The sequence below is a fragment of the Carassius gibelio genome, chromosome A19 (genome assembly GCF_023724105.1).
Source record: "Carassius gibelio isolate Cgi1373 ecotype wild population from Czech Republic chromosome A19, carGib1.2-hapl.c, whole genome shotgun sequence".
Classification (NCBI taxonomy): Eukaryota; Metazoa; Chordata; class Actinopteri; order Cypriniformes; family Cyprinidae; genus Carassius; species Carassius gibelio.
The window spans coordinates 10,339,356-10,355,727 of record NC_068389.1 but is presented as its reverse complement, the minus strand read 5'-3'; the positions used below and the strand labels follow the sequence as shown (position 1 = coordinate 10,355,727).

The following is a 16,372-nucleotide window of genomic DNA, read 5'->3' as shown; positions in this document are numbered from 1 at the left end:
CTTTCTCTATGCATCAAACAGTCCAACTTTTAATGTTTTAACACTGTAATGTGCTAGTTTTTAAATTAATTTCTGAAATATTCTGCTTGAAACTAACCAAAGGACCTAAATAGGTGTACATTACATAAGATCAATTGGCAGTATGTCAGTAACATTATTAAAGTAGCACTTAATAAAGGATCAGTTATCGCAGATGATGTTTACATCTTCACAAATACTTTAGTGCTGCTAAAATATTAGGGATGTGTTCATGGCAGAAGTCAGATGAGGTAATTTTTTAATTGTTTCAATTATTCAAAATGAACATTTGTTCTCTAAATGACTGTTTAAAATCTTCATATCTTCATCTTCTACATGTATAAATACGTTTAGAGAGTTTTCAAAAATGTTTAGCATCCGTGGTATGAAAATGATCACTGCGAGACGCTGACGGAGTGAATGAGGCTTGAGAGAGTTGTGAGTGAGGGCATGGGGACAGCCTCCACTGTGTTGCCAGATCCAGCTATTATAAGCACCTCTGGAGTTTATCTGGCAACACTGATACCACATTCGGTAAGACAGCCGCAAAAAAAACTAAACAAAAAAACATCATGATATTATCTGTCAGAAACGTTATCAATGCTATCAAAAACTGTAGCGTTTAACAGCAGTACACAGATGTGTAAAAGTAGGTTACAGAATGAAATTAAAGTCTTGCTAAAAACATCCATAAGAGCACTTGACAAAGTTATGTATATAGCAATGGTTATTAATGAAAACTATAAAAGTAACATGCATTGTAATTGATAACATTATCCACCCCTAACCTTTCACATCTACATGTCAGTCTCTTTTTAAAGTGTTAGTGTATATAATGAGTTGTCTTTGTAGGGGGTTATTATAACACACTTCTTAACCCCACCACAGACCACACTAATTTTCAAACCCTGGTTATGGCAATGGTTGTGTCTGTGAGTTTACCTCATCAAAATCTGCTATAATCTCATTAAGGAGCCTGAGACACTCCAATCCCTCCTTATTAACGTCAGATTCTGTGTAAAATTCCTTGAAGTCTGGGATGGAGGCGAACATCACACACACCAGATCATACGACTGATGGTAGAGATCCTGTCAAAAATAAAAAATAAAAATATATATATCTGGTGATAAAGACACAATAGATGCACTTTTCACTGGTGTTTTTGGACATTTGGATGCCATTCACCTCGTTCTTCCAGTTCCTCCCCAGGAAATGTTCTGCCACATGGGCAGGCAGTACGTTTTCCAAAAGCACCTGGTTCAGGTTCTCCATGGTCTCGATCTCCTCACACTCTTTCTTAAACTTGTTCCTCCACAGGAAGTCTAACCTACAGTAATATTCATTCTGTTACAAGAGGACACAGAGGTAAAGAGGTGGTACACATCTGATCACCGTAATGTGGCTTTCAAGACGACAAAGAAAGCAGAATCAAATGCACACAAAGACAGTTCATTGTTTTTATGGATTTTTCTTGCATAAAGGGCTGCTATCATGAAAAATTGCTTCAATTTTCTCCGAGTTGTAGCTTTGTGTTCCAGCAGACATTCATCATGAAAAAGACTTCTTGAATCAGGGGAAATGGCACCTTGAAAGGCATTAAGTATGCACTGATAGTCTTTCTCACTCAGTCTATATTTGCTTTTGCTTATTTTTGTCTGGTTCATTGCTTTGGAGAAAAATCAGTCCCCGGCTTTCCTATCACCTGATCAACCCGAACAAGGCATTACTTATAAATGAATTCACCTAACTGCACATTTCAAGAACAGACTTCATTAGACAGGCCTATTATCCTGGGACAAATAGCCTCTCATTAATCTCAGAATTAAAAGCACACACTGAAAAAAAAAACTGACCCACGGGTGACCTGTAGAGACAAGGTTTCAATACAGACTGATATACATACAGTTCTCTCTATATTGTAGTATTTATTCAATGCTTTTTTGCAGGAAAGCTTTATGTTATTCGGCAGCCAGAGGCCGATGAGTGCTGATAATAATTGAAGCCATAGAAATAAAACACATTTGTGCTGCCACAAAACTCTGAGCTTAATCATAAAATGACTTCTGAAAAATTCACATTTCAAGGTAAGAAGTGACTGTTTCTAGATGAGGCTAACGTCTATTATTAAATTGTCATTGGATTTACATTCAGGGACCTTTTATAATCAAATCAATTGAAAAACTGATCAATTAAAGGAAAGTATATGTTAGACTCATTCTACCAGTTACCACACAATGATGCACGTTCAATGGTAGTGTATTCTGGAGGCTTAAAAAGCAGAAATGTGGTGCTTTTATTTTTGTTCAAAGGCTTATATGCCCTTTTCAGTAAAGAAAAATGTGTTATGTAAGCTGCATACATTTGTTAAAATTGTCAGAGGTGAAACTAAAACATGCATTACTGCTGTAATTCTTGTTGGTGGATTTTTCTCTCTAAGTAATTCCAAGATCTCCAATTTAAAGTGAATCTTAAACGGAATAATTCACCCAAAAATCAAAACTGACTCGCCCTCAGGTCATCTAAGATGTAGACGGGTCTGTTTCTCTTGTAAAGTGAAAAGCTGTGTATTCGTAAGAAACAAACCCATCAAGGCATTTAAGCCATCACTTCTAGCCAAAATACCAGTGCATAATAATGCTGGCTCCTGTGAAAAGTCCATCTCCTGTTGCCCTCTAACATCAAAATCCACTGACACATTTGTTTTGAATGTTTCTGGACTGTTTTTGCTTGTAAACAGTGCTTGATCTGTGCATATTTCTCACCTGATCCAGACAAGATGACTTTTCCACTGGAGAAAGCAGTATTGCGGATAGAGGAATATTTAAATTTAAAAACACCTTGATGTATTTGTTTCTTACAAACACACAGCTTTTCATTTCACAAGATGTTAATTGATGGACTGGAGTCCATGTGTTTTACTGATGGATTATTGTGATGTTTTTATCAGCTGTTTGGACTCCCATTCTGACGGCACCCATTCACTACACAGGATAATTTGGTAAGCAGTGCTGTAATGCTACATTTCTGCAAATCTGTTCTGATGAAGAAACAAACTGAATACATTTTCAGCAAATTTTCATTTTGGAGTGAACTATTCCTGGATCAGTGGATCTCATTCCAAATACTTCAGCATAACACAACTCTTTAAATAACTTCTCAAAAACAAAGCAAATATGATAGCAGTGTTAAAGCATATCTTTATTTTAGATTTCAGATTGAGAGAGACTCACCTGTCTCGCCAGCACAAGCAAAGTGACAAAGAAAATGAACAGTGACACCGAGCCCATGGTCTTCAGGTCTTTAAGAACACCCGGCCTGAGGGGGAACAGACAGAAATATATACTTCAGAAGTCAAGAGGACACAAAAGAGACATATGCACTGTGTGTATGGACAGAATACAGACTTCTCAGCATCATTTTGTCAGTCTAACTCCGATTTATAATGTCCTAATGTTGCTTAGGCATAAACTGTCATTATGTTGCAGGGGCAGTTGCCAATTTGATCCATTACTTAATCTTGCTCCATTCAGAAAGGCTTAATGAAGGAATGGAAATGGAAAACAATAACAAAAGAAACAAAACAAGAATAATACCAAATAAAATAATAATAATTATGAGAGAAATGCAGTAGGCTTATGTTTAAAAATGTTTCATGTCCAGCACTGTCAAATCCCCCGAGAAGACTAATCCACACAAGCCTGCCATCTCAGCAGCAGCACCTGTCACTCAAATTGAGATATTGAGAGAGCATCTGGAAAAAATTGCCTTCACAGTTACCAGATGTATCTATGTGGCACAATTCTTAATTATTTCACTAACTGTGTGTGTGTGCGCAATGGAAATATTAAATAAGTGGCATCTACAAATAATTAACCCCTGTTGATTATTTGTGACATTTCTTTAGCGTCACTGTACAGTATGTATACAGGGGCGTCGGACTGGGGGTAAAACACGTACTGATTACCAGGGCCCCAAAGGAAGACAGGGCCCTTGATATGGTGTCAAATCAATGCCAAACTGATGCTTGTGCGCGAGGTAAATCACTTCCACGAGAGGAAAACTAAATTGGACGTGAGAAAACGGGAGCCCACGAGCTTATTTCAAACTCTCGCGCATGTGACATGGTCAGCAAGCCCGCCCCACAAATGACAAAAACACATAGGACGTCACGCGCGCGCGGGAGTTTGAAATGAGATCGCAGGCTCCCGTTTCTTGCGCCCTATTTAGTTTTCCTCTTGCGGAAGTGATTTACAGTGCGCGCAAGCATCAGTGTTTGATGCTTTGGCATTGATTTGCCATCATACCTTGAAAAGTCTGGAATATATATTTATATTTGGGGGGGGGGGGGGCATTAGGACTGCCTATGCATCTTGTGCAGCGCCCCTGTATATGTGTATGTATATGCTCCATGTGAAAATCCAGTACCGGTCCGTTTGCTGGGTCTTGTAGAGGGCCATGCTGTAATCATCCAGTACAGAGGCATGGGTCTGAAGAATGATGATATTATAACCCACTACAGCAGCAAGCATAATTATCATCTTCAGCTCATAGTTTATCCTCAGGAACACGGAGCATGAGATCAATCCCAGAATGCAGCTGTAGATGAAATACTGCCAATTGAAGAGAAAGCCGGTCAGATTCACAACTGTACATTCATTACGGCCAATCAGTATCAGTGAAAAGAGAACTGTGAAATTTTAATTTAAGTGCTAAGAATTTAATAACAGAACATACTTATCATATGATGACCCTGAAATATTACAAAATGGATGTTACTAAGAAATGTAAAAAAAAAAAAAAGTTATATGCACCAAGAGTATTATCTTCCTGCTTTTGTCTACCATCTTAATATCTGTAGAGATCCAATTGCATGTATGCACTACATAGCTCTCAGTGCATGACTATATTTTCCAGTATATTTTTAAGATGTTAAATATCGCCATACATAATCACATACAGTATAAAGTTATTTATTATTTACTGATGCAAGCGTAGACAAATTGGTTTATTTCAGGACACTCACAAGTCTGTTCCATCAAAGATACAGATAACTTTTTTTTAGAACCACATATCAACACAAGGATGTACAATGCAACAGGTATTGTAAATAAAAGCTTATTCAGTTCATATTTCTTTTTCTGAGAAGAGATCTGTAGGCAAAAGGCATGAGATAAGATTTATTACAACTTACTGGCAAGTAGAACTTGTTGTTTGAGGAGTCTGTAGTTTGACCATATGGACCATCCATACTGTTGTTGGAAATGTTGAGTGGAGGTGATGCTACAATCCTATCTTCGCCTAAGAAGAACTTAAAACCCAAACAGATGGTAAAAAACAAATTTTGGGAATTATAGAATAAATACACCATCATTCTAAGCTAAACACGTCTGTTGCATTCTGTAACAAATATGTTTCTAAGAAGTACACAACATTTTTTTTTTTTACACAAGTGCAAAATTCAACAAAAATCAAAGAGCTGCAAGCAGATGGGAAAAGCATGGAAGATGAACAATTGCCTACTTTGACAGAACAGAAGCTTTTGTGGATAGAGCTTTTGTTCACTTGGTGCAGTATTTAATTGAAAAGAAGGTATCCCTAGAACATATTAGAAGCATGTTGATCTGTGGTGTGACTACTTAAATTTGTTTATTACAGAAATACAGGGGTCCAAAAATGTTTTGACATTTAAGCCACAATTAATAATGTATGACTGTCACTGCAAGAGAACAAAATATCAAAGTTTTAATAAACCCAGCTGAACAGTGTAATATTTAATCGTAGGTGTGTGAAACTGAAAACCCAAGTATTCAGTCACATTTCTCTTGTGTTTTTCTCCAATAGGGACAACAAATCACTTGAGCTCAGGGATAATATAATTAGATCCAAACTGGACCAGAGCCCTAGTACAGTGATCCTACAGTGATGAATTCAACCAGACAGCTGACACTAATTCTACTCCACCACAGATTCCATAGCTAAAGCCCTCAAACTGGGCCAAAAACTGGAGATTGATTTATCAGCCAACTGTCTAAATGAATGTGTCATCTAATATATTGTGTAAATACTGATAGGTTTATGTATCCTAGGAATTCAAAGCATGCAGCTTTTAACAAAGAAGGTAACTAGCCTTTATATCACCCATCTTATGTAGCAGTCTTCGACAAAGTAATCACTTTAACTATAAGAGATAAACTGTATTATCACTCGTGTATTTTCTTTCAATTATTTTGCCTGTGCCACATCAATTACCTGTGAGGTTCCTCAAGGTTCGGTACTTGGTCCCAGCCTATTTTCTATATATACAAAACTTGGACTTACAGCAGAGCTTCAATAGTGTAGTCATATTTTGTAATATTATTTGGGGAAAATATCCTCATATAGATCATAAGTGGTTTGAAAAAATAGGCAAGAGCAAGATTAAAAGAATAAAAGAGTATGCCAGACATATATTTCACTGCTTGTTGTATGTCCTATAACTTGTACGTGACAAATACAATCTTGAATCTTGATTTTTTAAATATAACTCTTATTTCTAAAGAGTTTCTTGAATTACTGAACCATAAATCCAGCAACCAGTTCATGATAATGACATAACTAAAGCAAACAGGGAATAATTATCTTATGAACATGCTCATAATTAATTATACAGGAACATAAAAATGTCAGTCATTTTAAAAGCAGTCCGATCTAGCTGATAGACCAGGTATTAAGTAGTAGTGATGCTCACCATATTGAACACAGCCATGACTAGGATAAGTGCAGTGGTTGCCATGGTGAGCGCAAGTCGTATCCAGGGCTTGTTGGTGATGACTTTAGAGGAGCCGGGGAGCCAGGGCACTGTGCAGGAGGCCGCTTTGCCCCATTGCTACAGCAACAAGAAAAAAAAAAAATTTAACTCCCACCAATGTCATTAGCATATTTGCTTCTATTCCAAATGCTCAAGGTTATGATTGTGCCCCAGATGTCAGAGACACATTAATAAACATAACTTCACAGTTAGTGAATATATAATGATAAAAAGCCATCTATTTCAACTTGAGATGAAGGCAAGATGAAGCGGCATTCACAATTTCATAATTTCCATAAAAATGCAATTGACTAAATTAAGGACTCCTTCCCTTCTAAAACATAGCTGGTTTAGGTTTTCTTCGCCCATAAAATTTGATCCACCTTGGACTTCAAAAGCAATTCCATTGGCTGAAACAAGTATTTTCAATAAGATTACAGTTACAGCATAGTAGTTTAGCATACACTGTAAAAAATAATCCGTAAAATATACGGTAAAAAAAAGGTAGATGTGGTTGCCAGAATTATACCGTAAAAAATACTGTAACACCATTTTAGGTTTAACTGTTTTATAACATACCGTAACATACAGTAAATTTACAGTTTAATACCATAATTTAATTTACATAATATTAATATACCAACTTATTGAAGTACTGAAATCTGTTTTGTACCATTGTAATACACTGGTAACCACCAAAAGCAGGTGATGAGAAAGTCACGTGATGAGAAAAAGCCCATAACAGGCAGTTTTTAAACAATAACATGTATGGAAGGTGCACAATGTAATTCTCACAAGCACTAAACACCATCATGGTGCGACTCATTAAACTAAAATAAACAATAAACATTAATTTATCAACATTATATGTAACAAATAACCCTAATAAAAATAACAGATAAAAATCAAAGAAAAAACATAAAATTCAAACAAAATTTGAAATGCAACACAGAGAATTCTGGGAAGGTCAGTTTAAGGGTTTTCCCAGTAAATTTACAGGAAATTACTGTTAATCATTTAACAGGTTAGTACTGTAGCGCTTTTATAATTTTTTTTCCCATTAAATCACAGTCATTTTTTACAGTGTACCACTATTTACCAACACCCACTTTCGAGGCTTTTGAAAGAAAAGTTTAGAACATGGGGTAGTTTTAAATGTTGTGTGTTGTAGTGTTTTTATCTAAAATAAGACTTCATGACCTTGAAGGAACTGAGATCTGTTTGTAAAACTCATCCTGGATTGATTGCAGTAGCCTACTAATGTAACGTCAGTAGTGGCCGTGTAACCTTTAGTGATTCCGTTTATGTTTCATTGTCAGGATGAGTATTAATGGAAGTTCAATGGAAAAGCACTTTACAAAACACAGCCTAGACCATGTGCAAGAATGCTTCAGGCTTAAATCAAAAAGAATAAAAGAGGTAGAGGAGCTAAAGATAATAATAAAAAACACAAAAAATAGCTTACAGTATTTAAACACAGCACTTCTTCTGGATAACCTTTACCCCTCTTTCATATTTGTGAATCTGTGTGCCGAATGTGAACTCTAACATCAGTGAGATGGGAAACAAAGCAGAGAGACTCTTAACTAAACTCCATAGAGCTTTAGGCACTCATGACTCTGACAGTTGTTTGTGAAACCAAAAGAGAGTCCTACCATAAAATAAACTCAACTTGAGTGCCAAAGCTTTATAAAAAATTGCCCCTCATACCCGCAATTACCTAAACCACCAGTTTACTGCACAAAAATAGATGCTAAAAAAAAACAGTAAAAAGTATCATTCAATCTCCTTTTCTTTTGACACACACACACACACACACACACACAAGGTTTTTGGGCTAATGCAAGGTTTCCATTAAGTGTGGCCTATTTTTTTTATCATCATGAATTCTGAATCTTCAACTGAAACAGCTGGGTTAATGAACTGGGGACAAATCAAGTCGAGCGGGGGGTGAACGGCATGCAAACCCTTCAAGTTCTTTTGAAGGTCGTGCCTTCTAAAAATATAATTTTGATACCTCAATACACAGAAAAACAGATTACACTGATAATAGTAGGAATTCCATGGAGTGCATATAAGGTTGAATCTCACACGTCAAGGTCACCCCCCCCCCCCTCCACCTCACCGAAAAATAAATTACATTTTACATATAGAAATTGAATCGTATTTAAAAATATATATATTTTTAGCATTGTTACATTTTAGGATTGTCCCTATTGACACTCCCCCAGTATATATAGGCGAGTTCCTATTAGCTGTAGTACCATTATGTTGCCACTAGATGCCTGTATAGCCCTATGTAACAATCCCTAGACATTGCACATAATTTGTACATAAATCACAAATAAATTAATTGTATTAGATTTGGATTTGGATACATGTTTAGATATTTGGCTACTTTTTGTATTTATCTGTTTTTTGTTCAATTGCTTTGTTGTTGTTGCTTAAAACATTGATTTAAAGTGTCAGTTACTGCATTATTTCAGTCAACCCGATAAAACCCTTTGTTACCCCAAATAGTAACAAAAAAATAATATAAAAGCCTGATCAATGGCATAAAAGTAATTAATGCAGCTCCTTAACCCTTGCTACTCATTAACGTGTGAATTTCCCCTTTAAATAATGCTCTTTCCTCTATGTGTCATGATCTCAGTGGGGCCTGAGGCTTTTTCTGTCCTGGAGCACATGATTTGGGTTTTGCTGGCTCGCCAGGTGTTTCACTATTCCCGCTATGTTTTCTCCGCCCCTCTTGTTATCCCTGTTAATGTTTTCTCCCTCACCTGCACCCTGTCTTGCTCTGACTATCTTCCCTTTATCATGCCCTTGTGTTTGCTATCTTGTGTCAGTCCGTAAGCGTTGTTAAAGTAAGCTTCTTGTTGCTAGCCATAGTTTGCTGACTCCGTTTTTGTATCTTTCCCTCTGTCTAGTCGATCTGTCGTTCCTGCTTTTTTTTTCTGCCTTGCCTCTCGTTACTCAGTAGCCCACATCTACCAGGCGGCTGTCTCTACTTCCCTATGCATTGCCTTCGGACTCCGGCTACGGCTTTCCAGTGCTGATCTGCCACCTGTTCCCCGCTGCTGTGCGGCTGTCGCCGTAGGGATCATCAAGCTGGCTGTTCATGAAGAGTGCTGACTGTCTCGTGCTCCAGCGGATTAAGTCCTCTGAGTTTATCAATAAAACGTGTCATTCATTCAACCGCAGTTGGATCCTGTTCCTTTCCCTGACAGTACGGACTGACCAGAGATGGATCCAGCGGGCGAAGAGTTCGTTTAATCGGCTATTGCACATCAAGGTGCTCTCCTCGGCCACCAAGCCAGCAAGCTTTCATCCACCGCTCAGGAGGTAGAGACACTCACTGCCCAAATGGCCGAATTAAGTGATTGCTTCCGTGAACTACAAAGTGTTCTGTCATGTTTCGGGAGGGGCTGAGCTTTGACATTCAGGACGAGATAGCGACACACGAGCTGCCCAAGACCCTGGAGGGATTTATTGACCTGGCCATTCGTGTCGAGTGCCGTCTTCATTTACGTCAACGACGCTTGACTTTCCGTCCATCTTGGGGGCTAGAAGATAGCCAGCCATTCAAGACTCAACAACCGCCTCAATCACCCCAGATGGATTCTGAACCCATGCAGTTGGGGCGACTGCATTTGTCTGCCCAGGAGAGACAACATAGGCTGGTGAAGGGCCTCTGTCTGTATTGTGGAGGGTCAGGTCATTTTGTTCAGTCGTGCCCATTAAAAGCCAGAGCCCACTAGTCAACCGGGGAGTCCTGGTGGGCGTTTCTCCTCTTATCTCCCCTCAGTCACGTACCCAGCTCTCTGCCACCATCAAGTACCAGGGCTCAGATCACTTCTGCAAGGCACTTATTGATTCTGACGCTAAAGCCAGTTTCCTGGACTACTGCACGGCTAAGAATTGGGGGACTCCAGCCATTTCTCTTCCTTCTCCTATCACGGTCTGGGGTCTTTCTGGCATCCTCCCCTGCTGGCGGTGGGTTCTTCTTTGTTAAGAGGAAGGATGGCTCTCTGTGTCCTTGCATTGATTATCGAGGGTTAAATGATATAACTATAAAGAACAGGTACCCCTTGCCATTAATGTCATCTGCCTTTGAACTTTTGCAGGGAGCCAAGGTCTTAACTAAATTGGACCTCCGTAACGCCTATCACCTCATCCATATTCGTGAGGGCGATGAGTGGAAGACAGCCTTCAATTCCCGCACGGGACACTATGAATACCTGGTCCTTCCGTTTGGGCTTACTAATGCTCCGGCTGTCTTCCAGGGCATGGTCAATTGCATGTTGGGAGACATGATTAATAGGTTTGTCTTTGTGTACCTTGATGATATTCTCATATTTTCTCCATCCCCTCAGGTACACACTCAGCATGTGCGCCAGGTCCTCCAACGGCTTCTTGAGAACCAGCTTTATGTCAAAGCGGAGAAGTGTGAGTTCCATGCCAAGTCTGTTTCGTTCCTGGGATTTATAGTCTCAGCAGGGGAGATCAAGCCTGATCAGGCCAAGGTCAAGGCTGTCGCCAAGTGGCCAGTCCCCAACTCCAGGAGGGCTCTGCAGCGTTTCTTGGGCTTTGCCAACTTTTATCGGTGATTCATCAGGAATTTTGGCCAGGTAGCTGCACCCCTAATGGCGCTCACCTCCATTAAGGTACCATTCACCTGGAGTACTCAGGCTCAGGAGACCTTTGATAATTTAAAATCCTGAATGGCAATTCATTGTTGAGCTGGACGCGTCGGAGGTTGGGGTAGGCGCGGTCTTGTCCCAGCGCTCCAGTAAGGATGGGAAGGTGCACCCATTTGCATATTTTTCCCATCGCCTTAACCCGGCTGAACGAAACTACGACATAGGTAATCATGAGCTGCTGGCGTTGAGGTTGGCCTTGGGTGAGTGGCGCCACTGGTTGGAGGGGTCGGCGCTGCCCTTCTTGGTCTGGAGGGATCATAAGAACCTAGAATATATCCATTCGGCCAAGAGGTTGAGTCCGTGCCAGGCCCGCTGGGCACTCTTCTTTGACCGTTTTAACTTCACCCTTTCGTACCGGCCGGGGGCTAAGAAAGTCAAACCTGATACTCTATCCAGTCAGTTCGAGCGGCCAGGGGAGGAGGTGCCTACCGAGACTATACTCCCGGATGGAGTAGTGGTGGGGGATCTCTCCTGGGACGTCGAGCGGCGACTGGAGGAGGCTGGACGAGGGGTGGAAGTACCAGTTGAGTGTCCGGCGGTTCGGTTGTTCATGCCGGCAGTGTTACGCCCTGAGGTCCTTCAGTGGGGTCATGAATCTAAGGTCACCTGCCATCCAGGAATCAGGAGGTCTCTGGCTGCCATCCGTCAGCGATTTTGGTGGCCCTCAATGGGCCAGGATGTCAGGCAGTTTGTATTGGCTTGTTCAGTTTGTGCCCAGAACAAGGTCTCTAACCATCCCTACATTGGCCAACTTCAACCCCTGCCCATTCCTTCTCGCCCCTGGTCACATATTGCCTTAGATTTGGTCTCTGGCTTGCCTGTCTCGAATGGTTACACTGTTATTCTCACAGTGGTGGATCGCTTTTCTAAGGCGGTTCATTTTGTGCCCCTGGTCCAGGCCTCTAGACGGAACAAAGGCAGCGGCTGATCGCCACTGGATTCCAGCGCCCCGTTATGTCTGTGGTCAGAAGGTATGGCTGCCTACCAAGGACCTGCCTCTCAGGGCTGTCTCTTGCAAATTGGCACCCAGGTTCATTGGCCCATACCAGATCACCAAGGTCCTTAATCCGGCTGCGATACGGCTCAAGTTGCCCTCCTCTCTTGGTCGGGTTCACCCTGTTTTCCATGTATCCAGGGTTAAACCAGTTTTAAGGTCCCCCCTTAATACCAACAGTTCATCCCCCCCCCCCCCCCCATCTAGTGGATGGTTCTACTGTCTATTCTGTTAGGAGATTACTAGATGTTCGTCGTCGTGGCAGGGGTTTTCAATACCTGGTGGACTGGGAGGGTTACGGTCCGGAGGAGAGGAGTTGGGTCCCGGCTCGGGATATTCTGGATCGGTCGCTGATCGATGACTTCCGCCGTAAACATGGTAAGCCCCTCCCTTAAGTCGCCTGGTGGCGTCCTTGGGGGAGGGGGGTACTGTCATTATCTCAGTGGGGGCTGAGGCTTTTTCTGTCCTGGAGCACATGATTTGGGTTTTGCTGGCTCGCCAGGTGTTTCACTATTCCCGCTATGTTTTCTTCGCCCCTCTTGTTATCCCTGTTAATGTTTTCTCCCTCACCTGCACCCTGTCTTGCTCTGACTATCTTCCCTTTATCATGCCCTTGTGTTTGCTATCTTGTGTCAGTCCGTAAGCGTTGTTAAAGTAAGCTTCTTGTTGCTAGCCATAGTTTGCTGACTCCGTTTTTGTATCTTTCCCTCTGTCTAGTCGATCTGTCGTTCCTGCTTTTTGTTTTTCCCCTGCCTTGCCTCTCGTTACTCAGTAGCCCACATCTACCAGGCGGCTTTCTCTACTTCCCTGTGCATTGCCTTCGGACTCCGGCTACAGCTTTCCAGTGCTGATCTGCCACCTGTTCCCCGCTGCTGTGCGGCTGTCGCCGTAGGGATCATCAAGCTGGCTGTTCATGAAGAGTGCTGACTGTCTCGTGCTCCAGCGGATTAAGTCCTCTGAATTTATCAATAAAACGTGTCATTCATTCAACCGCAGTTGGATCCTGTTCCTTTCCCTGACACTATGTGAATGACGCTGTTAGAGGTGATTTAACTGATTCAGCATTTCGACCTCTGTAAAGATGCATTAAACTCGACAAAGTGGTTTAATAAAGGATGTATTGATCTTGTGAATTAGTGAATTTTACTATACGAATATTTTTAAATTGGCTGTTAATGTTTAAATGAGAATATTACATGACACTCTGATCCTTTAACAAAGCATTGGTGCAAAATCGCACTCCTTATGGACAAATCTCGCAACATGATTTATCAACTGCCACAAATACTGCCTAAACAAAATACTGATTTTGTGCACTTTATTTAATGTACAAATATGTTAAATTGGCCTTTGAGCTTACTTTTTATGCTCAAAAAGGCTGTGCTTATTTAAATTATGAAATATTATTTCAATTTAAAATAGCTGTTTTCTATTTGAATATATTTTAAAATAGAATTTATTCCTGTGAACAAAACTGTATTTTCAGCATCATTCCTCCAGTCTTAAGTGTCACACGATCCTTCAGAAGTCATTATAATATGATGATTTACTCCTCAATAAACATTTCTGTTTATTATTATGTTGAAAACAGTTCTGCTGCTTAATATTTGTGTGGAAACAAACAAAGTTTTATGAACAAAGTTTAAAAGTACAGCATTTCTTGAATAATGGAATAAAAGTATAACTATAAGTAAAATAATAATAATAATTTAAATGTAAATGATTTACAATTTAAATAATATTTGCTTGAAATATTATGTAATATCATTTGATTGGTCATAAAAATAGGCTTCATTTTCATTAAGAAAACACCATTCCTTATTCATTTCTTTTGATTTTGGTGTAACCAGAACATGTTCTTGACAGATTTCCAATGAAAGAATCTACAGACCTTTTAATATTAAATAAGCTATTTCACTCTAAGCTTTCATTATATATTAAGAAAGAAAAAACGGGAGAAAGTAAAGAGAGACTTACAGGTGACATTTACTAAAGCCATTTATGCTCCACAGGTCCAAAGTAGCTGGTAATTTGATTATAGACAACACTCTCTAAGAGCTGAAAAAGAGTGTTGCTCCTCGGGTTAAAACAAGGAAATTTCAATCTTGTTTTGATATGGTGTTTTTTCCTCTCAGTATGGCATTTTGTCTGACAAGATGAGGGTCTTAAATGCGCGGAAACCTCAACTTATTAAATGACATTTCAGTACACAGTAATTTCCTCCATGAAAAATGGAAAAATACGTAACATCTGAAAAGACTGAGTACACAAGCCAGCCTGCCTCATTCACTTACAATTCACTCTCAGAGAAAGCTACTTCATATTTACTTCTACAAGCGTGAGCAGCACTTACCAGTATGTGACCAGCAAAACAAATGGCGAGGATCAAGGCGAGCAGCAGGAAAGCCATCCCGTATGAAACTCCAAGGACGGTAGTTCTGTGAGAGACAAAATCATCAGATGCTACAAAGTGTATTTACAAATCATCCATGTATACCTACGATCATCCAATATTTATGCAATCTCTGACATGAAAAGAGCAGAAATAGATGTTATGCCATATATGGAGTTAAAAACCAATGCCCAGCACGTTTGAATTCAGGTATTTGTTGGTGATTTTGGCAGTACCTGTGTTTGAGGGATGTTGTGTTTGGTTGGTATGTGGCTGATAAGGGCTTGTAAATAGTTATTAGTGCACTGCTAGCCATTGCTTGGTGTTTTGGGTGATTACTACCTGCTCCAGCTCAAAATAGCCCACCATCAAAACCAGAATGAAGAAATTTTGGGGTGTTATTTATTTTTGTACTATTATATTATTTATTCATATTTTGAATTTACTTTCATGTTAATAATTAGTGTAAGTTTTATTAATTTTATGTATCTTTTTTAAAATAGCTTTGAAATTTAATTTATGTTAAATTACTAAAAACCAAAACCAAAAAACCTAAATGGTTTTTTTGGTTTTTAGTAATTTAACATAAATTAAATTACTAAAGTAATTTTTTATATTTAATAAGTAATTTAATCTAAGTTTTTTATATATATATTAATTAAATTGTATTTTATTTTACCATTAATTTCAGTAATTTTACTAAAAGTTATTTATTTATTCTAATTAGTTGCTAAGGCAGAATTCACATTTTCATTTTTGTTTAGCTTTAATTAATTTTAGTACAACAACTTAATGTAACTGTATGTACCTTCAGAATGAATCCAAAACTAATATTTCAAGGTAAAAGAAAAATGGAAATATTAGTTTCAAATCATTCTGAATAAGGCAAATGGCTTCTGTTTCTTTCCCATGTTCTCCCTAATTATCTATTCTGGAAGTATGTAAGTTTAATGAGCACGGATGAAATGTATGTTTTTTTGAGTTTAAGTTTTTCATCGATTTTATTTCAATAGTTTTAGTTTTTGTTAACAGTAACAACACTAGCTCAGATGCCTTCTTCAGTGTAGATCTTAGGATTTTTTTTTCAACTTTTTTTGCTCAGAAATTTTAGGAGATTTAGGGTTTCGGTGTTGGCAAATTTTATGGAATTTAAATAAACCATTTATTTAAATGGCTTTTTTAATATATAGGAACACAAATATTTAGTTCCAGTCTTTGCGGTGCCATATCTCACTATACATCTGTTATAAAATCAATGTGAGGAAGTGAGATCTCCGCTTGAGAGAAAGCGCTGTGCTCTTATGAATGCGTTCTCGGTCAACACGAGGAGTAAATCTGGCTGATGTCTTACATAGATTTTTCTGTCTGACTTCATACAAAAAGAGACATAATTTCCAAACCAGACTGGCCTCTGATTCAAAAAAAATCTATAACCGTCTGCTCAGGGCTGTCTTTTTCAGGCAGGCATTGATGTTCCCAT

At 39.2% G+C, this 16,372-nt stretch overlaps 1 protein-coding gene across 1 annotated transcript in view; it reads right to left on the bottom strand.

The window, feature by feature from the left end:
- Window positions 1–16,372, bottom strand: part of LOC127935848 (adenylate cyclase type 2-like) — a 73,326-nt gene that overhangs the window by 2,019 nt on the left and 54,935 nt on the right. The window contains exons 15-21 of the mRNA XM_052534037.1: window positions 14,854–14,938; window positions 6,747–6,884; window positions 5,211–5,327; window positions 4,445–4,629; window positions 3,250–3,334; window positions 1,205–1,363; window positions 961–1,107 (exon numbers count right to left, since the gene is read on the bottom strand). Coding sequence (XP_052389997.1) covers window positions 961–1,107; window positions 1,205–1,363; window positions 3,250–3,334; window positions 4,445–4,629; window positions 5,211–5,327; window positions 6,747–6,884; window positions 14,854–14,938 — 916 coding nt within the window. The remainder of the gene's footprint in view (window positions 1–960; window positions 1,108–1,204; window positions 1,364–3,249; window positions 3,335–4,444; window positions 4,630–5,210; window positions 5,328–6,746; window positions 6,885–14,853; window positions 14,939–16,372) is intronic.